Here is a 23,664-nt window from a genome sequence, read left to right as displayed (position 1 = left end):
TGAATTCCTTTCACTGCAGGCCTAGCTACAGAGGAGTCTGTCCAGCTTGCTTCCTTGCTGGCCCAAATCCAGTACACAGGCCCTTTTCTTTCTGAGGGCATGACGCTAATTAGTAGAGGGAATCCCTGCTGTGTGTAACAAGGCAGAGTACACTGCAAAGGTTATGGAGGGTCAAGGATCTTCATGAAGTCTGTACAGTGATAATCCCTGATCTGTAGTGAAATGGAATTAAGTTTGACATTCAATAGGCTCTACTAGGGAGCTTTCTGGGGCTAGAAAATATTCTATATCTTGATCTTGGTAGTGCTTATATGGCTGTGCACATATGCAAAAATTCATTGAGGTATACACCTAAGAATTGCATACTTTGCTGTAGTTGTCCCTCATTTCATGTCCTTAAAAGGGGGTGCCAATCTCAAAACTGTTGCCCAGCCCTTGCTCCTATGTTTCTGTGTACAGGGAGCATAAGGTCTTGAGTCTGAGCCTGATTCAAATCCTACGTAATCATCCAGGGTGGTCTCTCGAATCCTCGTTCTTATCTTCTTTTCTCCTTGGAGGAGGTTCTTAGGTTTTTATCAGGTGACAAGATAATACGAGGGCTTACAAATATACATACATATGTGTGTGTGTGTGTGTGTATACACATACACTACCAAATTAAGTATTTTCAAGTGGCAGACCACACTTTGAGGTCCACAGCTTAAATGAGCAGCCAAATGTAACAAGAGTAGTGGGTCACATTTCAGAAGGGCCTCCTCTGCTTCTCTTCCTTTTGCTTGTCCATTTACTATCTTCTGTGTTTCTCTCTAGTATAGGGATAATAAAAAGTCCATGTGGAACCAGGCGCAGTGACTCACGGCTGTAATCCCAGTGCTTTGGGAGGCTGAGACAAGAGGATCGCTTGAAGCCAGGAGTTCAAGACAAGCCTGAGCAATATAGCAAGATCCCCATCTCAAAAAATTTAAAAATTAGCCAAGTGTGGTGGTATATACCTGTAGTCCCAGCTACTTGGGAGGCTGAGGCAGGAGGATTGCTTGATCTCAGGAATTCAAGGCTGCAGTGAGCTATGATTGTGCCACTGTACTCCAACCTGGGCAATAGAGTGAGACCCTGTCTCTTAAAAAAATAAAAGATGAGTATCAATTGATCAAAATGGGCATTTGGCATTCTACTCCTGCATAAATACCCAAAAGAAATGAGTTTATTTCCACAAAATGAAATGTACATGTATGTTTCTGGCAGCTATATTCCCAGTAACCCCAAACTGAAAACAACTCAAGTGTTCAACGGTCAAATAAATAAAAATTTAGTATATATATAATGAAATACTCTATAGCAATGGAAAGAGATGATGCATTTTCTTCTTAATAGAAGAAGAAAATTAATCCACTACTGACATGCACAGTTTGAATGCATCTTACAGACTGTGTAGAGTGAAAGAAGACATAAAGGAGGCACACTATATGAGTTCATTTATTGTAGTCAAAACCAGGCAAAACTCATCCGTGGTGATAGAAGTCAAGACAGTGGTCACCTTTGGGGGGAACTGACTGAGAAGGGGCACCAGGGAGCCTTCCAGGGCCAGAAAATATTCTTGATCTTGGTAATGGTTATAAGGATGTGTACATATGCAAAAATTCATTGAGGTGTACACCTAAGATTTGCACACTTTTCTGTAATTGTCCCTTATTTTGTGTCCTTAAAAGGGAGCACCAGTTTGAAAACTGTTGCCTAGCCCTTGCTCCTATGTTTCTGTGTATAAGGAGCATAAGGTCTTGAGTCTGACCTTGATTCAAATCTATGCTCTGTCATCTATTAGCTATGTATCTTGGATAAATTACTTAAGCTCTTTGTTCTTCAGTTTCTCACTTATATAGAAGGTACAAAAATAGTAGCTATTTTATAGCACTGTTCTAAGAAGTAAGTCAGATAATTCATATAAGGTGCTTCATACAACACCTGCCTGATAACATTTAATGCACTCATAAAATATGATATGGTGACTTTGTTCTTTTCCCTTTCTCCTCTGACCATCTAGTTCTTCCTCATGCTTTTTTCCCCTCTTCCCACTAGTTTATTCTTCCTTTCATCTCCCTCTACTTTTAAAAGCTAAAAACATGATGTTTAAGTACATATATTTTAAAATGTATTAAATACAATTTTATAGCTATATTAACAATTAAGAAGAAAGTGCACTTAGTATTTTCCATGTCTCTCTTTAAGACACATTCTACATTTCTTGAACTAAAATTAGATTATGATATTTACTATGTCTATGTGGCCCTCAATGGATTAACTCAGTGTTTCCCAACTTGTCTACACATTAGAATCACTTGGGATCTTATACAAATTCTAAAAACCAATCCACATAGCAGACCAATTAAATCACATTATCTGGGGCTATGACGCAGGCATCAGTAGCTGTTGAACCTTTCCAGGTGTTTCTAATATGATTCCAAGGTGTAGACAGGTTTGGGAACCACAGACTAATGGCTTTCTATTCCTTCCATAATGTCTCAGCCACTTTAGCACGTGGTTCTGAATCTTGGCTGCACATTAGAATCATCTAGAAAGCTTCTAAACAATGCTGCTGCTCAGGCCCACTCTAGGGCCTGAATATTTCTAACATGCAACCAGGCCCTGTTCTAGAGGGATTGGTGTCCTGGTGGATCTTGTGATCAGGGTAACTCCAGCCCCAAACCCAGTGTTCCTCTCAAATTAAAATACATTATCCTCATGTTTGTGAAAACTCCTATCCTTATCCCCTTTCTGTTGTAAGCTGAATATGGAGATGAACAATGTGATACTCGTAAGTTTTTGGTTTGTTTTGCTTTCAGTATGGGATTGTGCTGGATGCGGGCTCTTCTCACACAAGTTTATATATCTATAAATGGCCAGCAGAAAAGGAGAATGACACAGGGGTGGTGCATCAGATAGAAGAATGCAAGGTAAAAGGTAAGATGGAGAAAAGGGAAGGGTAATAGATGACATGAGAACATGAGGGTGTACGGCAAGTAGAACACAAAAGTAAAATGAGCCCCAAGCATGGGAAGCCAAGTGAAGAACACAGTGGAGCTCCTATTGTTGTTAACTTATTATCATTATAAAAATAATATTGAAATCAGTCCTTAATGATCAAGCCCTTGAAGAATAAGCACATTTAAAAATAATTGAGTAACAGTGGCTTTCATAAACAGCACTTCTGCATGCCATGCACTAAGTACTGAGCATGTGTTATTTCAGTTCATCATCACAGTTTTCCTTTGAGGTATATGTTATTATTCCCATTTTAAATGAGGCCATTGAGGTTGAGAGAGGTTATATCACTTGTTTTAAGGTTACTTGGACTAGTAAGTAATGAAGCTGGGGTTCAAACTAAGGTCTGCCCAACATCACACCCATGTCTTAGCCAGTGGTTCTCAAACTTGAAACCGTATCAGAACCACCTGGAGGGCTTGTTAAAACACAGATGCTGGGTTCCACTCCCAGAGTTTCTTAGTAGAGCTGGGATGAAGCCTGAGAATTTGCATTTCTAACCAGTTCAACGTGATGCTGATGCTGCTGGTCCAAGGAATTACTGGTCTCTTAATCCTTGCACCCTAGTCTGTAGCTTAGAAGATGTTTTTGAAAGCCTTTGACCCCTGTGTAGGCAGGAAAGACCAAATCATAGACTTTTAGGGCAGGGCAAAGGACCTTGTGGATCATTTAAATCTTGTGAGAAGGATACGAAAACCTGAAGGATTAGTGCCTTGTAAGCAGCAACAGAACCAGGACAAGAATCTAGGTCTCCTAACTGTACTCCAGGCTTCCTGCTCCTCTGAACTATGCATTACATATTGATTTTTTATTTTTAGTTATTTTTCTTTTCAGGTCACAGTACAAGTTAAAGCTGTTGACAGTTCAGCTCTCTCCACTTCTTCCACCCTGTATCCCACCATGCACCAAACATCACATTGCACCATAATCTCTTTGACCTTTATCTCTTGGATTTATGGTCCAGGAACCCACTGTTTATTTTTAGTCAGCTAGGTAACCTAGATCCCAGAAGATAATTGATTTTTAGTTTGATGGCCTGTGGAGTCCACTAATTTTTGTAGTTTGTCAAGAAAGTAGTACAGAGGAGATGTTTCCAAGGAAGCAAGCCATTCTACTTAGTAGCCTGATATCCTGAGCCTTTGGCCCCATCAATACTGAGACAGTACTTCTAGTATTCTTAAAGCCCAAATCCCTCAATTTTTGGCTTTTATTTAATTCATTGGCTTCCATTTTAAAAAGTTTTTTTTTTTGTTTTTTTTTTTTAATCTAGCAGATGTCTTTCTTCTGAGACTCATCCCATGAGCATTTGGCTTAACAAATGCAGTATCTTCCCTTCTCAAAAGAGAGTTGTCTAGTTAATCAAATATTTAACACCAGATTTTCTGAATCAAAACAGCTAGCTGATAACTTAGAGCTGATTGTCTCATGATTAAGTAAACAGGCTATTTTAAAACCTATGAATGATCTAGGTAAATTATTTGAATAATTATCTTTAAAGCAAATAGTGTTAGTATTTATCTTAATGTGAGATGAAAGTGTTGAGTGTTAACTTCAAAAAGCTTAAGGAATCTTGGCTCCAAATCCTCTCCATAGCAACAGTTAGTTTTGATCTAAAACTGGAAAAACAGTTTTACTGGGGAGACAGGGTACTGGAGTTGAAAAGTCGCTGAGGATATGTGAATTTTATTTCTGTTTCGTCTAACAAAGGAAGAAACTCCATCTCAGAAATTGTAGGGCACTGGCCATGATCACATAGCTAGTTAGTAGCAGCTGCTTCTTCCTTTTTTTTTTTTTTAGTAAAAGCCAGTGTGTCTGATGCTTTTATTTTAACTTTGGTTCTAAATGTCATATTTAATTAGTTCTTCCATAAATTAGTGTTGTTTATTAGAACTTTGTGGAAGAAACATCAAAAAGCAGTTAATAGAATAGCTATCTATAAGATCCCCATTTTAAAACTGGGAATGTTATGCAATTGTAAAATTGTGCCATCCAGTGGCAAAATTATTGAACGCCGGATAGACCCAACCTGAGGTTTGAAAATTAACCAAAGCTAGGTCCAGTGAGTTACCTTCTAATTACAATAAGCTAATATATACTACATCAGGAAATTGTTTTCTTGTGTTTTTTCAGATAATACCATATTTTGCTCTAATATTGTCAAGGTATGTTTTATACTTTTTAAAAAAAGATTGTCTCTACATCTTTCCTTAGGTCCTGGAATCTCAAAATATGTTCAGAAAATAAATGACATAGGCATTTACCTGTCTGAATGCATGGAAAAAGCCAAGGAAGTGATTCCAGAGTCCCAGCACCAAGAGACACCTGTTTACCTGGGAGCCACAGCAGGCATGCGGTTGCTCAGGTATAGCAGCATTTAGGGACTGTAAGTGTCTGGAAGTTAGGCTTGGTAGTGAAAAAGCCTCTGAAGTTATGTGATAGGGCTACGCTTCACCAATAGCCCAAATTCTACACATCCACAAAGTCCATTTCTAAGAAAGAAAATTTCAATAATTGAGTAAAACTTCCAAATTTCTAGTAGGATGTATACTATTATTGTAGGATTTTAAGTATGTAAAAAAAGATCTCTTGCCCATCTCCCCACAGGGAATTCAAGGGAGAAGGGGAACAGGGAGAGAAAGATTGATCCTATATACTCTGGGATTTGGGGTTACAGATTTAGCCATTCAATATCTAGGAGAAGGAGGATCAGGGGAGACTCATAGATGTCCTAAGACACAAATAATCACAACTAACACATCTTTATTAGCTACCACCTGGTAGCTGTGTGCATTGTTTGTTCACTTGTGCATTCGTTCATTCATTCATTCATTCCATGTATATTGAGTACTTAGTCTGTCCAAAATATGTAAATATGTGTCTCAGCCCTCAAGGAAATCAGTTTTGATACAAGGTGATCAATTCTCTAATAAAGGAGTGCTCAGAGCTGCTATGGGAGTACATTTGACCCTGCCTGGGATGAAAGGAGATCAGGAAGACTTGCCAGCGAAGGGGATACATGATCTGAATCACGAAAAATAAGTTGGGCATGGATGAAGGGCATTATTGGCAGAGCAGACAGCATGCATCGATAACCAATGTTTATTCAGCACCTCTCATTTGTCAGGCACTGTTCTAAGTGCTGAGGATACAGCAGTCAACAGGACAAAGTCGCTGACTTCGTGGAGCTTGTGTTCTAATGGATATGCAAAGGGAGGGAAGTGTGAAAGACCAGGGCATATTCAGAGAACTGTGGTAGTTTTGCATAGATAGAAAATAGGTTGAATGTTATAAAATAATAATAATAGTAATAATAATAATAGCAGTTCATATTTCTTGAGTTCTTGCTATATTCTTAGCACTGTGCTAAGAACTTAACATACATTGTTTAATTTAATCATCATAACTCTATGAAGAGATGTTATTAACTATTATTAACCTGATGTTGAAGCAGCTGTGACTTACAAATGGAAGTAACTTTCCAAAGGCCACATTTGTGCTAAGTGGTAGAGCCAGGGCTCCGAGTGGGATTCTGAGGAGATGGGGTCCAGATCACAAAGTGCCTTGTGGGCCATGCTAGGAAGTTTGGAGTTTATCTTGAAGATAGTGGGAAGCCATTATAGGACCTTACACAACTGGTGACACTAGTGGGGAAGATGGTTTTGAGGGGAGGAAAGCTAAGGATAAAAGAAAAGCGGTTCATAGGTATGGATGAGAGATTATAGGGGCCTAATGCCAGCTGGAAGGTAGCATCCTCTCACCCAGAGGCTCTCAGTGTGGCATAGACTAGATCTTGGAAGCAATTGCATCCTATGTTCATTATGACAACCCTGGAAGACTCTTTCTTTAGGTCTCAAGGTCTCAAACAGACCCAAGAAGTTCTGAAGGATAATATGAGGAAGATTTTTCCCAGTCTGGCAGCAGGGTCATTTACCACCTGGTTTCTATTAAAGCCTTAATTTAAAACTTCGAGCAGAGTCTGCTATGTAACCAGCTGGGAGCCACCAGTAACGGCTAATGTAGCACACATTTGCTCCAGGTCTGGTGATCAAATAATACCCAGCTATCACCACCACAGTAATTTTAAGAGTCTTCATAATTTTTGTTGAGCCAGAGAAGAATAGAATGAAAATGGTATTTTAGGAAAACCAACCTATGCAAGGATTGAAAAGATTTGAATTTGGAGAGAGGGGGCCAAAAGATTAGTTCTGCCTCATCCAAAAAGAGGGTTTCTCTGGCAGCCATATACAGATATCCCTTTCTCTCTGTTTATTCCAGCGTGTTATGGTCCACTTCTTAGGAGCATTGTGTGGAATCTCTAGCTGAAATGGATAGGTATAGTTATTAAAACAAAAATGATAACCTCAATTCTTCCTTTGTGTAGGATGCAAAGTGAGCAGTTGGCGGACAGGGTCCTGGGTGTGGTGACAAAGAGCCTCAGCAGCTACCCCTTTGACTTCCAGGGTGCCAGGATCATCACTGGCCAAGAGGAAGGTGCCTATGGCTGGATTACTGTCAACTATCTGCTGGGCAAATTTACTCAGGTGAATACCTCAGAGCACCCACAGAGGCGGCTCCCTAAGGGCCAATGCCATTGCTATCTCAGGAAGTATTTGGGTGACTAGCCAGAATGAATGATGGATGAATGAATGAATGAATTAATTAATTTACCCCCACATTTGTAAGCCTTACTGGAAGTGTAATTCTCTTAAACCATGTCTTCACCTTAGGAAGACACAGAGGAAATTAAAAATATATCATTAAAGTAAGAATGGCTAATATTTGCCTAGTGCTACGTGTCTTGTGCTATGCTAAGCACTTTTCATGTGCTGATTTCATTCTCGGAATAACACAGTGAGGTACTATTATTCTCATTTTAGAGCTTCAAATTGATGCCTAAAGAGTGTAATTATTCTGCCCATGGCCGCACAGCTAATGAGCAACTTAGTGGGGACTTGAACTTGAGTCCATCTGGCCCCGGTCCCCTTGCTGCAGTCTAAGCTATGTCTTTGAAGCTCTCTTTTCTTGCTGTTGATTTACTGCAGATCAGGAACCTCCAGTGAGCTTTGCCTCACTTTTATGTCCCTGCTTCTTTGCCTTAGAAAGTCCCTGAGTCCAAGAAATAATATGGAAAGCGGGATTTCCAGAGACTTCTAGCACTGGTCATTATAATCTCTTTCAGAAATCAAGTTGGTTAGACCTAATTTCTTATGAAAGCAAAGATGAGGGAACCTTTGGAGCTTTGGACCTTGGGGGAGCCTCTACGCAAATCACTTTTGTGCCCCAAAACAAGATTCCTGAGACTTCAGACAACTATCTGGAATTTCGCCTCTATGGCAAGAACTACAGCGTATACACACACAGCTTCTTGTGCTATGGGAAGGATCAAGCGCTCTGGCAGAAACTGGCCAAGGACATTCAGGCAAGTATAACCGAATCCAGACCTGCCTGCCCCACCTCTGGGCCTCCAGCCCCCACATCCTGTTGTTTTCTTTTTCTAATTCAGTAATTGGTCTGAAGTTGGTTATTGTACTTTCCAAACCTTTTCAGGCAGGATATTTAATGACATCTGGTCGACCCCTGTGAATTGTTCCATCCAGACATCACCTCTTATGTTTGTTTACTCCATTATCTCCAAGGATGTGACTTGGATCCTTGCTTAGGAAATAATTTCTCACCCTTGTGGGGATGATAATGAAGATTACATGGTAGATTGTTGTTTGGGGGGTAGATTGCAGTTTACAAGCTCTTCTAGACTTTTTAATCGTCCTTTCCTACAAACTACAGAAAACAGTTAGAAATGACCTGAAGAGGAGGAGAAAAAAAAAAGAAAAACACAAAGTTTATCTAACTTGTCCCCAGATGCTTTCTGCATTTTGAAGGCAAGAAAAGTTAAACACACTCAACATCATGCGAGTACCAGGCACACCCTGACAAATAAACACAAGCAAGGATATCACATCCAGCTGTTCCCTGTCTCCACTGAAAGGACAACCAGTTCTCTGCTCTCCTCCAAGGCACTCTCTCCAGTTCTCAAGACCATTATCAAAAAGATAATCACCATAGGAGCCATTAATCTTCTCATCCACCACAATCCCCTTTCTCTTCTTATAGGTTGTGGGTTAGAAATCCTTTTGATACTACTGGCTTAACACATTGAATGCCACACTAGAAAAAAAATTTTTTTCCCTGGGGCCATGGTGTTTTATTAAAACAAAATGATCCTTTCTAATTTGTTCTTTTTTTAAAATTGTTTTCTATGTGTGAGTTATATGCAATACAATCCACATTTTTAGAATTAAATAGTCAATATTAATTGTAACAATAAAAACAACAAGGAAGATTTTCATGAACCAACTACAGGGTTTTACTTAACGAGGCCCTGGGGTCAAAACTAGCCTGAGTTAAATACAACTCACATGGCAGTCAATGTGTTAAAGGGCCTAAAGAATCTTGGAGCTTCCGATTCTCTGACAGGAGAGGTGGTAATGTTCTAGGGGTGGTATGAAGACTCCTGGAGAACTGCCTCTAAGCCCCAAATTTAGAGAGCCTTGAAAGTTTTCCTTGTGAATCTGCTATGTGATTAGGACTAAGTGTTCAGGGTCATTCTAAGCTAACAGCATTTTGGGCCCAGCTTTAACTATATCAACATTCTATAAATAGCCAAATACATTTGCATCTGATAACACATCTGGTGCCTGTTACAAAAATCTATTTTTTTTAAACTTAATCCCAAGGGCAGAGCAGGGACATAGAGCTGGGGTGTAGTACAATGCTTACACATTGATAAAGTCAGACTGTGCTCTTTGTAGCCAAAGCATTGATACATGATGCCCTCAAGTGATTTTTTCCATTCAGGTTGCAAATAATGGAATTCTCAAGGACCCATGCTTTCACTCTGGATATGAGAGGATAGTGAATGTAAGTGACCTTTACAAGACCCCCTGCACGAAGAAATTTGAGATGACCCTTCCATTCCAGCAGTTTGAAATCCAGGGTACTGGAGACTATCAACTATGCCAGCAAAGCATCCTAGGGCTCTTCAACACCAGTTACTGCCCTTATTCCCAGTGTGCTTTCAATGGGATTTTCTTGCCACCACTCGAAGGGAATTTTGGGGTAAGTGAAATGATGATGCATATCAGTTAGGATGATTTTGTTTGCAAGTTATGGAATATGTGGCTACAAAGGATTTAAATAAAAAGATTAATTTTTCTCTCATATAATAATGTCTTATAGATAATTCAGGGTGAGTTCTTTGGCTCAACAATATCAGGATCAGCTTCTCCATTATCTTCTTGATCTTGTGGTGCTAAGATGGCAGTTACTGCTCTAAGCATCAGATCTTCACATGCAAACGCAAAGCAGGGAAGAATTTTAGAGGTTCTCTCACACACATCTCTCTCCCATTTTTTAGGAGTGCCAACAGACATCTTTCCAGATTCTCTTGGCCAAAACTTGGTGCAATACACACCTATAAACCAATCTGTGATAAGGAGAAATGAATTACATGGTTGGTTTAGACTAATCATTGTTCTCGTTGGGGGATTCTTCCTTGAGCACATTGCTTCCCTCTACCTGGGTTAAATCCATAGGCAAGGAAGGAGGGGGCTGGCTATGGGGTATTCACACATCTGAGTCTGCCACAGGTGGCTTCTCAAATGTCAGAGGAGGGGAAATAGCAATTAGATGACTGGGCTGAGAGTTTTCCTCTATGAAGACATTTAGGAGGTAGAAACTGAGGAAATCCCAAGGAAACATAAAAGATATCATCATTGTCATTACATTTTAAAGAGTTGCAGAATTATTTGAATCCCAGCTCCAAATTTCTTCTTTTCTTAATTATGCCAGAAAAAGCTAAAATATTTGAGCAGAGGCAGATGAGATACTCCTTGATCTTATTCAAATTCCGTATTTTGGTCCTGGAGACCAAGCACTATTATAATCATAGTTTAGTAGTATATTGCCAAATTAGCTACCATCTATCAAGTGTCAATTACTGACTAAGCACCATATGTACATTATCTCATTTATTCTTTCAAGATAACATTCAAAGAAACAAGGGCTTTTCACATTCTTTCTCCCTTTTCAAAAAACAGATCAGCATGTGAGGAGGGAAGTTCAACTCCCTTCTAGGACTCCAGCTCGGGAATTTCTTGCAAGGTCTCCTAGCCTAGTCCAATGTCACAGAAAGAACTCTGTGGAGGGAGTACAGGCCCCATACTCAGACCTGATTTAACTTCTGGATTACTGTAAACTGTATGAGCTCTTCCTTATCTTGGTCTCTGAGAAAACAATAATATAGTGTTGTGGATCCAGACTTGCTTTAAACATGGCCCAAGCCACACCATCCCCTCCCCTCTAGGCTCTTGAGGGAAATATTAATACAGCAGGACTATGACTGGCAGAGTAATATGTGGTTATTAGTGGACTGCAAGCCCAAATTCAGAACAAACTAGAACTTCACTTGGGTGCCCTGTAGCTAAGTTGGCACTGGCTGCTCACCTTGGGCTTTTCTGGGCTAGGGCCCTTGCTTTCAGTCAAACTTCTTGAAGAGGAAGGAGGGTGCTACAATAGGGAGGCCATCTACCAAGGACCTTTTCCATTCCAGTCACTGCTAGGAAGTAAAATATGAAGGAAAATGAACATGCCCTTGTGTGTTGTCTTTGTAACTTCTCTGAAAGCTTTGTCTACTGGGAAACATGATCCAATTCCTGCCCTCACACTTGACTAATCCCTTCCTCCTTGGGAGAATGGAATGATTTTGCCTTTGAATGTGACTCATTCAACCAAGGTAGGGAGAGATAGGAGTTGGAAAAGGGGGGGAGGGGCCTCATGCTCCCTCTGGAGGTATTTCTGTTTGGTTCCTTAGTCCCTCATTGAAATTGTTCTCACAGCCTTCTGAACCTCAATTTGGCAGTTCCCTAAATTAGCTCATTTCCTTCCTCTGAATAGGATCTTTCTCCTCTGGATACAGCCCTCAGAGTTAGCATTGCCCTGTACCTATTGCTGCTTTGGAAGTTTCTTTCTGCTTTAGATTTTTTGTTGATTCCCTCTGTAATGTTTCTTTAAAGCCTAAAGATTTTTTTCTGTCTGTTTTCTCATCTATAAAATGGGGACAGTAATACCTATCTCATTGGTAGTTAGTTGTGAGCCAGACAAGCAGTGATGGGCTGGTAAATGTCTAACAACAAGCTATCTGGGAATGGAAAGCTGATTTGTAGCATTTGCCAATTTCCATGGTATAAATATCCCCAACACAGCCTATTTCAAGCTATCAACATGGTATCAACTGACTCACAAAAATCCTGAAATTTTACCAGTCAGTTCTTGTGAATGTGTAAGAGTCAGCTCTAACACACTACTGCAAATAGCAAAAATCTAACATATTCTGGCACCAGGTGGGCCTTTAAGAAGGTTCTTTCTCCTAGTGGTCTTTATTCTGTGTGGTCCTTCATGCAGGAAGTTCCCATTTCTGAGTCCTGCCTCTTGAAGCATAACTATTTACAACACAAAAATCCAGTTGCATTCCCATTAGTTATAGTAGAACCAGTTAGCCTGGGTGTTCTCAGAGCACAGAGAATTTGTGGAGAGGGATTTTTTTTGCCATAATTGCATTCAGGACTGATGATATAATTCTTAGTCTATGAGTATAGTGTTAAAAGCCCTCATAATCTAGCTATACTGTGGCCTTGGTTGCTAGACAGAATCCAATGTTGTGGGCAAATTAGAAACACCAGTAAGAAAAGAGGGAACATCTGTAGGGAATTACTTATGAGGTAATTTAGGAATTATTTTTTAAGAACACAGTTTGCTGTTTATATAAACAAGGAAGAGTAGCAACAAAGTCAATAGGGAGTTGGAATTAAAGAACATTAAAAATATATTTGTTTATATACATAAACATGTGTGTGTGTGTGTTTGTATTTAGCTCTGAGTTTGTCAGTAGCAATAATCAGATCTATTATTTTAATTTTATCCAGCATACCAGGTCCTAGGAAAGAGCCAAGTTATTCCTAGAATTGAATCTCAAATATTTCACAAAGGAGATTTTCTTAGACAATATTTTTGAGCACATATTTTAATCTTGTGATTTCTTATAGCAGTTTTAACCCTAAAGCATAATACTACAAGCCAACTCAGTGATGGTAATTCTGTAATGGACTGAAGCAATATAAGTTTTTGATACCCAAATTGATGGAAGGAAAGAATTCAGAGTAGCTTGAAGTGTGGAGAGAGACATACATTCTTCAAATCACTTCACATGAATCTTAATTCTCTAAGCTGGCAATTGAAAGAAGTTGAGAAACTGACTTTTTGAGGCTGTGTTCTCTGCAGATGGCCTAGAGTGTTCCTATTCTGAGTTGTTGCTTAAAAATGGACTCACGGGTTACAGGTACTAATCAAGTAAAGGTTATCAAGTAAGGTTGAGTCCTAGTATGGAAATTAAGGAGCTTATTATAGATTTTGACCTCAGTGGTAGAGAGAGCATACCATCTGTACCTAAAGGTAAACTCAGGAATTCCTAGAGCAGAGTCAGCATTTCCCTCAAGAATTGGCTTTGGGTTCATTCTGGCAAAAGAACACCTACTGGATTGAGTCCCTGAAGTCCTACCCTAAGAGTAGTATCAGGATGATTTTTTTCCTAAAGACTTCTAAAGAGGCACCTACCACAGCCACAGGAAGAAACTTGGTGATGTGACCTTGAACCATGTGATTTTGAACAATGTATCTTCTTGGGGTATTTGACAAAGAAAGTGGTTTTTGTCATTCAGTATAATTCTTGAGATTAAAAATGGAAGCAGAAATAACCTTCATCAGGTGTTGGGCAGGTGTGGTGGGGGAAGAAGGGATCGGTGTATTCACACCTAATGGATGTGTACTATCTGGGGGATGGGCATGCTTGTGGCTCTGACTTGGGCAGTACAAAGGTAATATCTGTAACCAGTTTGTACCCCTGCAATATTCTGAAATTTAAAAACAAGGGAAGCAATATGAATAAGGTTTCCTTTTCATTATATGATACATGTAAATCAAGGGAAAAAATACCCTAAACCTTGCCATACCATACCATCAACACTATTTTTCTGGTTTCAATTCTAGTCCATGTTGGTACAAATAATATTCCACTATGGAAAAGACTTTTCCAAGGGACTTAAGAGGTCAGCTTAGATATTAACTCAATATCTAGTGGGTTTCTGAAGAACATATACAGAAAGGAAAACTACCACTTGTGCCTCCACACATGGAAGGCTTTAAATGAAGGCTGCAGATAGATGGAATGAAAAAATAAATGCATGTGTATATGAATGAACTGGTCTCTGAAGCATAGGGGAGAGTATTGGTGACTTTATTCTGGAGTACAACTGTCTAAGAAAGAAATATGAATACATATATTCCCGGCTCAGCAAGCAGGATTTGCCTCTAATTCTAAGACTTGTTCTCTACTGTGACTACAGAGAGATGATCTATTTCCATGCCCTTTTCGGGGGGTAGGGAGGGAATATAAAAATAACATGACTATTGTAGGAAATGTTAAAAACATATAAAGGAAAACAGATTTAAAACATTGCTTTAAATTTGATTCAGGTATTTGTAGCAGATCATGACCATACTTAATATATTTTCTATTCCTGTATAATGGCATTATTCCATAATATAATGGAATAAATATATTAATAAATTAATATATAAATAAAAATATTCCTAAAATATATTCCTAGATATTGTAAATAACTGATTTGGTTCTCAGCTTAATCATTATAGGTATACAGAATTCCCACTGATTTTTGTACATTGATTGATTTTGTTATCCTGAAACTTTACTGAATTCATTTATCAAATCTAAGAGTTTTTTGGCAGAGTCTGTAGAGATTTCTAGATATAAGATCATATCATCTGCAATCAGAGATAATTTGACTTCCTCTGTTCCAGTTTGGATTCCTTTTATTTCTTACTAGGATTTTCAGCACCATGTTGAATAGGGGTGATGAAAATGAGCCTCTTTGTCTTGTTCCAGTTTGTAGAGGGAATGCTTTGAACTTTTCCCCATTCAGTATGATGATAACTGTGGGTTTGTTGTATATGACCTTTATTATTTTGAAGTACTGTGTTTCCCCAAAAATAAGACCTACTCATAAAATAAGCCCTAGCAGGAGTTCTAAGCATTTGCGCAATATAAACCCTACCCTGAAAATAAGACCTAGTGATGGGCATGGCTATGCAGCGTATCTGCACAATCCATGCATTTAGAAGATGAGCACCCCTTCTCATCTACCCCATCATGACAGCTACTATCCCAGAGGTGACTGGAAAGGTGCCGGAGCCCCACCGACAAGGTCGGCTCCCCCTGTCAAGTCCTGGCCATCCTGTGCATGCTGCAAGCTGAGGCTTTGAGAGGAAAATAACCCATCTTCTGAAAATAAGCCCTAGTGTGTCTTCTTGAGGAAAAATAAATATAAGACCCTGTCTTATTTTTGGGGAAACACAGTATGTTCCTTCTATGCCTAGTTTGTTGAGGGGTTTTATCATGAAGCGATACTTAATTTTATCAAATGTCTTTTCTGCATATATTGAGATGATCTTATTGTTTTTTTCCTTAATTTTGTTTATGTGATGAATCACATTTATTGATTTGGTATGTTGAACCATCCTTGCATGTCTGGAATAAAACCCACTTGATCATAATGTATTATCTTTTTGGTGTACTGTTGAATTTTGTTTGCTAGTATTTGAGTGAGGATTTTTGTGTGTGTATTTATCAGGGATATTGGTCTGTAGTTTCCCTTTTTTATTATATCCTTGACTGGTTTTGGTATCAAGGTGATATTGGCCTCACAGAATGAATTAGGGAGATTTTCCTCCACTTTGATTTTTTGGAACAGTTTCAGGAGGACTAGTACCAGTTCTTTGTACGTTTAGTAGAATTTGGCTGTGAATCCATATGGTCCTGGGCTTTTGTTGTTGTTGTTGTTTATGGGAGATTTTTTATTACTGATTCAATTTCACTACTCATTATTGATATGTCTGTTTAGGATTTCTGTTTCTTCCTAGTTCAATCTTGGGAGGTTGTATTGTTTCTAGCAATTTATCCATTTCCTCTGGGTTTTCTAGCTTGTGAGCATATAATTGTTCATATAGTGTCTGATGATCTTTTGTATTTCTGTATTATCAATTGTAATGTCTCAATTTCCAATTCTGATTTTGTTTATTTGAATCTTCTTCTTTTCTTGGTTAGTCTAGTTAGTAGTTTATTAATTTTGTTTTTTCAAATAACCAACTTTTTGTATTGTTGATCCTTTGTATTAGGGTATTTTTTGGTCTTGATTTCATTTAGTTCTGCTCTGATCTTTATTAGTTCTTGTCTACTGCTATCTTTGGATTTGGTTGTCCTTGTTTATCTAGTCCCTTGATGTGCAATGTTGGGCTATTTATTTGCGATGTTTCTATATTTTTTTGATGTAGACATTTAATGCTATAAATTCCCTCTTAGCACTTCTTTTTCTATATCCCATAGGTTTTGTTGTGTTTCCACTTTCATTCATTTCAAAAAAATTTTTAATTTCCATCTTAATTTCATTGTTGACCCAAAGATCATTCAGGAGCATGTTGTTTAATTAGTATGTATTTGTTTCTTTTTTTTTTTTACTTCATAATATTATGGGAGTACAAACATTTTGGTTACATATAATGCCTTGCCCAACCCAGGGCTACAAGCATGCCCTTCCCCTACACAGTGCACTCCACCTCCATTAACAGTGAGTTTACTCATCCCATCACTCCCTCCCACCTGTCTGGCACCCAATGAATGTTACTACCATGTGAGTACCTTAGTGTTGATGAGTTAGTACCAGTTTGATGGTGAGTACATGTAGTACTTATTTTTCCATTCTTATAATAACTTCCTTCAAAGGATGGGATCAAGTTCTACCCAGGATAATATAAGAGGTGCTAGTTCACCATTGTCTTTTGTAGTTGAGAAGTATTGCATGGTATACATATACTACATTTTATTAATCCACTCATGGATTGATGGGCATTTGGGTTGTTTCCACATCTTTGCAATTGTAAATTGTGCTGTCATAAACATTTTAGTGCAGAAGTCTTTATTACAGAATGTCTTTTTTTTCCTTTGGGTAGATGCCTAGTAGTGGGATTGCTGGATCAAATGGCATTTCTATTTTTAGCTCTTTGAGATATCTCCAAATTATTTTCCCCAGGGGTTGTACTAATTTGCAGTCCCATTAGTAGTGTAAGAGTGTTACAATCTCTCCACATCCCCACCAGCATTTGTTGTTTGGGGACTTTTTGATAAAGGCTGTTCTCACTGGAGTTAGGTGATATCGCATTGTGGTTTTGATTTGCATTTCCCTGATGATTGGAGATGTATGTTGAGCACTTTTTAAATATGTTTCCTGGCCATTATTCTGTCTTCTTTTGAAAAGTTTTGGTTCATGTGCTTTGTCCATTTTTTGATATGGTTGTTTGATTTTTTTCTTGTTAATTTTCTTAATTTCTATATAGATTCTTGTTATCAATTCTTTACTGGATGTGTAGAATGCAAACATTTTTTCCCATTATATTGTTTATTCACTCTAATGATAGTGTCCTTGGCCATGTACAAGCTTTTTAATTTGATCAGGTCCCATTTATTTATTTTTGTTGTTGCTGTGATTGCTTTGGGAGTCTTCTTCATAAATTCTTTGCCTAGGCTGATGTCTATAAGAGTTTTCCCAATATTTTCTTCTAGAATTCGTTTTTTTTTAGCTTTTTGTTTTTAATTTCAGCATATTATGGGGCTACAAATGTTTAGGTTACACATATTGCTTATATATTGCCTTTGCTCCATCTGAGTCAGGGTTTTAAGCATGTCCATCCTGTACATGGCGCATACCGCACCCATTGGGTGTGTATATATCCATCCTCTCCTCTCCCCTCCCACCTGCCCAACACCCAATGAATGTTATTACTATATGTGCACTTAAGTGTTGATCAGTTAATACCAATTTGATGGTGGTTACATGTGGTGCTTGTTTTTCCATTATTGTGATACTTCACTTAGTAGAATGGGTTCCAGCTCTATCTAAGATAATACAAGAGGTACTATATTAACAGGTTTTTGTGGTTCAGTAGAACTCTGTGGTATATATATACCACAATTCTTCTAGAATTCTTAAGGTTTCATGCCTTAGGTTTAAGTCTGTTATCCATTGTGAGTTGATTTTTGTGATAGGTGAGAGGTGGGGATTCAGTTTCAGTCTTCTGCATATGGTTATCCAGTTTCCCAGCACTATTTATTGAATAGAAATTCTTTTCCCCAATGTATATTTTTGTCTGCTTTGTCAACGATTAGATGAAAATATGAAGATGTTTTATATCTAGGTTCTAAGTCCTGTTCCAAAGGTCTATATCTCTGTTCTCGTGCTAATACCATGGTCTTTTAGTTACTATAGCTTTGTAGTAAAGCTTAAAGTCTGGTAGACTGATGCCTCCCAATTTGTTCTCTTTGCTTAAGATTGCTTGGCTATACGAGGTCTTCTCTGGTTCCATATGAAGGGTAGAATTATTTTTTTCTAGATCTGTAAAGAATGATAATGGTATTTTGATAGGGATTGCATTAATTCTTTAGATCACTTTAGGTAGCATGGACATTTTAACAATATTGATTCTGCCAATCCAAACATGGTAGGGGTTTTCATCTATTTATATCTTCTATGATTTCTTTTCTCAGTGTTTCATAGTTCTCCCTATGTAGGTCTCTCACCTCCTTCATTAAATATATTCCTAAATATTTAACTTTCTTTGATGCTATTGTGAAAGTTTTTGCATCTTTGATTTGATTTTTGGCTTGACTGTTATCGGTGTATATGAATGCCACTGATTTGTGAGCATTGATTTTGTATCCTGAGACTACTGAATTCATTAATCAATTCCAGGAATTCTAGGTTGGCCATTATTCTGTTTTAGAAGATTGAGGATGGGTGTCCATTTCCTTCTAGCTTGTAAGGTTTCAGTTGAGAATTGGCAGTTAGTCTGAAAGGTTTTTCTTTGTAGGTTATCTGTTGTTTTCATCTTACTGCTCAAGGGATTGCCTCTTTCATATTTACTTTGGCCAGCCTAATAACTATTTGATATGGTGATTGCCTTTTCACATTGAGTCTCCAAGAAGTTCTGTGTGCTTCTTGTACCTGGATATCTAGATTTCTGGCCAGGCAGGTTTTCCTCCATTATTCTAAGATATTGATTTTCCAGCCCCTGTGTATTTTCTTCTTCTCTCCGGGATGCATATAATTCTTATGTTTGGTTTCTTTGCATAATTCCACATTTCTTATATGTTTTGTTCATATCTCTTGCTTCTGTGTTCTTTTTCTTCATCTGATTTGTTTAGCACATAGGCATTATTTTTAAGCTCTGAGATTCTTTCCTCTGCATGATCCATCCTATTCATAAGGCTTTCCACTGTGTTTTGTGGTTCCTTGAATGCATCTTTCATTTCCAGTATTTCTGTTTGCTTCTTTAATTGTATTTCAATTTCTTTAGAGAATTTTTCATTCATTTCTTATTATTGTTCTTGTGGCTTCTTTGTGTTGGCTTTCTATTTTCTCTTCAATTCAACTGAGTTTTCTTACAATCCATATTTGGAATTCTTCCTCTGACATTATAGTCATGTCATTTAAGTTGGTATCTGTTGTTGAGGATCTAATGATTTCTTTTGGGGTGACTTTTCTCTCTGATCTTTCATGTTTCCTGTGTTCTTTCCTGATTCTTTCTCATCAGGCTATTTGGTTGAGAACTGGGACTGGTGTATGGTCTTATCTCCATTTCCCCAAGAGTCATTCCTTGACAGTGCTGGGGAGAGATGCACTGGTCCTGTATTGCCTTAGAGGTATTTTAGCAAGTTGGGTTACTTCTGACCTTTTGTTTTCACCTCTTGCCTATGGAGGCTAGTGAGTTTGGCCCCCCAGCTTAAGCTCCCAGATGGTGGATCATACTTGTATGACTCCACTGCCCTCTAATAGCATAAGATGGAAGGCACTATGTTAAGCCATGGGGTTACCCTCTCTGTCATTGATTTTAGTTTGCATGGCGGGACCAGATTATTGAGGTAATCTGATGTCTCTGTGTTAGGCTGTTGTTCCCCGGATGGGGTATACGAATGCCCCAATCTTTGGGAGGGACCTTGCCATTCCTGAGAATTACTTGGACTCTGTTCCCCCTTAAGGTGAAGTTAAGGGCAAGATAGATTGCAGCTCATGCCTGCAGGCCTGGGTGTGTGTGCTACTATGGTTGCTTGATCTGCCGCTAGGGGGAGCTGCTAATATGTTATTCAGGGCTCTTTCTGGTAAGGCTGCTTCTGATGGGATGGGTCAATTGGCGCACTTACTGAAGTTTTTGGCCAGGTTTTTCCTTTCCTGTTCACAATCCTCAATGCTCGTGGCTGTCCAGAAGCAAAGAGCAAGCCCTGGAGTTAAGATCTTATTAGATTACTTAAGCTGGTCTGGTGGGCCAAATCAGCAGGCCACTGACAATGTTTCAGTCCCAGAGCCATGCAGATTCACACCAGTCATACATAGAAAGTGGCTTTTCTCACTTCTCCCCACCTCCAGATGTGGAGCCCAGGGAGCCCAGCACAAAAGTCCCCAGGCTGGCAGAGGGGTGTTGCCTGAAACTGCTGCATGCTGCAGCATTTCTGAGCTGGGGACCCCACAGATGGTGGCTGCCTGCCCCTGGAGAACTAGCGTTTATGGGGAGCACTCAAGATTTGTCTGCTGATACTGGCCTGGTGAGCTGAATTAACATGTTGCCAACTATTTTTCTGCACCAAAGTCACGTAGATTCATGCCAGCCACACAGAGAACATGGCTTTTCTCACTTCTCTCCACCTCCAAGGGCTGAGCCTGCCACCCAAAGAGAAAGTCCCTGGGCTAGGGGAGGGGTGTTTCCCGAAACCGCTGCATGCTGCAGAGTCTCTGGGCTGTGGACCCCCTAAAGTGGCAACCACTCAGGAACTGCTGGTCCAGCAGACTGAATCAACACCACCATTTGTCCCGTCTGCATCACAGTCTCACAGTCTCATGTCTGCCTAGCAGAGTGTCCTGCTCTTTCTGTCCCACCCAGAGCCAGTCAAATCATCTGTTTCCAGGGGCACAGCCCCCTTTTCAGTGTTCACCTCCTGTTCTCTGATCCCACTGACCACCAGAGGTCAGGTACCTGTCTCTAAACTCCCTTGTGCCAGTAATGGTTGTGGGACATAACCACTCAGACCAGTCTCTCCCTCACCCAGTGTGGACCCAGCAAAGAACAATGAAGATTTCAAAATGTTTCATGCTACTGTCTTCTCTTCACAGAGCTTGTCGTCTTGTGCCACAACTACCCCAACTTCAGGCATATCCCTGTCTGAATGGGTGTAGAGGTCTGTGGTGGAGCCAGGTGTTCTGCTGTGGGTCAGATCACACTGCACTGGCTGGCTGGGTGGGTGCAGCCCTCCCGCCCTCTATTCCCTATTGTGTATCTTGCACTGTCCAGTATTTACACTCATATCTCTCTTTCACCTTTTTTCCCCCTGCGCTGCATGTCCCACGCTGTTTCTTTGCAGATTCACAACGCTGTTCTTGGGGGGAGTAGTCTACTCATGTGTAGCTGTCCGAGTTCTTCACCTCCTTCTCTGGGAGCAGTGAGCTAGGAGGTCACCACTAATCTGCCATCCCCCCCAATTACCATATATTTGTATGGTTCCGAAATTTGTCTTGATAATGATTTCTAGTTTTATTCCACTGTGATCTGACAAGATACTTGATATAATTTGTATTTTTGAAAATTGATGGATACTTGTTTTGTGGCCTAACTTATAGTTTGTCTTAGAGAATGCTCCACATGCTAATGAGTTGAACTGCTGGCCTCAAGCAATCCTCCTGCCTTAGCCTCTCAAAGTGCTGGAGTTACAGGCATGAGCCACTGCATCCAGCCAATATGTGTTAATGAGAAGAATGTATATTCTGTAGTTGATGGATAGAATGTTCCATAAATGTCTGTTAGGTCCATTTGGTTTAAAGTACAATTTAAGTCCAATGTTTCTTTTTTTTCTGTCTTAATGTTTTGTCTAATGCTATGAGTGGGTTGTTGAAGCCCCTCACTATAGTTGTATTGCTGTCTATGTCTTTCCTTAGGTTTAGTAATATTTATTTTATGAATCTGGGTGCCTCAGTGCTGGGTGCGTATATATTTAGGATTGTTATACCCTTTTGCTGAATTGATCCCTTTATCATTATGTAATTACTTTCTTTATTATTATTATTATTATTTTACTGTTTTTGATTTAAAGTCTGTTTTGTATAAGTGTAGCTATTTCTGTTTGCTTTTGGTTTGTGTTTGCATGGAATATCTTTTTCTACCCCTTTGCTTTCAGTCTATATGTATCTTTATAGGTAAATTGAGTTCTGTACTCAGCACAGTTAGATCGTATTTTTCTATCCATTCTGCCAATGTACATCTTTTAAGTGGAGCATTTAATCCATTTACATTCAAGGTTAATATTGATATGTGAGGTTTTGTTCCTGTCATATTGTTCATTATTATCTAGTTGTTTTATACTTATTTTGTTTTTCTCTGTTTATCTCTGTGGTTTGTCAGAGTTCTGTTGTGTTGTCATTTCATTCCTTTCTCTTCTCCCTTTGTGTAATTATTTCATAAGACCCGTGAGTTTTATACTTTAGAGTGTTTTTATGATAGTGACTATTAACCTTTTGTTTTCATGTTTAGGACTCCTTTCAACATTTCTTGTAAAGCTTGTCTAGTGGTGAAAAATTCCCTCAGGGCTTGCTTGTCTGGGAAAGACTATTTCTTCCACATTTATGAAGCTTATTCTAGTTGGAGATAAAATTCTTGGTTGGTAGGTTTTTTCTTTTAGTACTTTGAAATAGCATCTCATTCTCTTCTGGGATGTAAGGTTTCTGCTGAGAAGTCCACTTAGTCTTATAGGTTTTCCTTTATAGGTGACTAGATGCTATCTTCTTGCTGTGTATTGTATTTCTGTGAAAGCTAAGAGTGGCAGAAGTATGGCTGGCAAGAATGAGTATTGTCTTTCTACGTTCATATGTGTGTTTCCCTCACAATATCCTGAGGCCTGGAATGCAGGGTTTGTCTTTTTAATCTTTCCTTTTCTAGGTCAGCATGCCTGGAACATTGTATTAACACATGCTCAGTAAAAGAAATTTAGTATTTGGAATATTCTAGGGAAAGGACCAGCATGCATAGAAACCTGAAGATGGGAACGAATCAAATACATTGAGAGACCTGCAAGTAATTCAATGGGTTCCCAAGTGGGCCAGGAAGGAGACTTGCCCCTGGTATTCTAAGAAAGCAAAAGTGGAACCAAAGCATAAGAGTGTGGGTCCCAGCCCCCAAACAACTTACTAATAGAAGCACATTTACTCATGTATTTTTTGTTCACATCATCACCCAGAGCATATTTTGCATAAAGCATAGTACCCTTTTCTGACATGGGCTCTATGTCCTCAAGATATGGTTTATTAGTAAGCCTAAAGTGTCAGCAGCTGTTCTGACATATTTCTTCTCTTCTTTCCTGAATCTTGTTTCATTACTATTTAAAAAGCAAATGTCTTTCCAGCCTCC

The 23,664-nt window shown here is 39.0% G+C and overlaps 1 protein-coding gene across 3 annotated transcripts in view; it reads left to right on the top strand.

The window, feature by feature from the left end:
• The window catches only part of ENTPD1 (ectonucleoside triphosphate diphosphohydrolase 1), a 98,128-nt gene that overhangs the window by 63,566 nt on the left and 10,898 nt on the right, over positions 1 to 23,664 (top strand). For 2 of the 3 annotated variants that reach the window (XM_012767004.2, XM_012766994.3), the window contains exons 3-7: positions 2,838 to 2,955; positions 5,248 to 5,398; positions 7,418 to 7,577; positions 8,216 to 8,455; positions 9,892 to 10,152. In XM_012767004.2, the coding sequence (XP_012622458.1) occupies positions 2,838 to 2,955; positions 5,248 to 5,398; positions 7,418 to 7,577; positions 8,216 to 8,455; positions 9,892 to 10,152 (930 nt within the window). The remainder of the gene's footprint in view (positions 1 to 2,837; positions 2,956 to 5,247; positions 5,399 to 7,417; positions 7,578 to 8,215; positions 8,456 to 9,891; positions 10,153 to 23,664) is intronic. The other variant, XM_076009906.1, reaches the window with a different exon arrangement.

This window comes from Microcebus murinus, chromosome 14 (assembly GCF_040939455.1).
Source record: "Microcebus murinus isolate Inina chromosome 14, M.murinus_Inina_mat1.0, whole genome shotgun sequence".
In the NCBI taxonomy this organism is placed as follows: Eukaryota; Metazoa; Chordata; class Mammalia; order Primates; family Cheirogaleidae; genus Microcebus; species Microcebus murinus.
The sequence above is the reverse complement of the archived record's forward strand: the minus strand, read 5'-3'. Positions and strand labels throughout refer to the sequence as shown.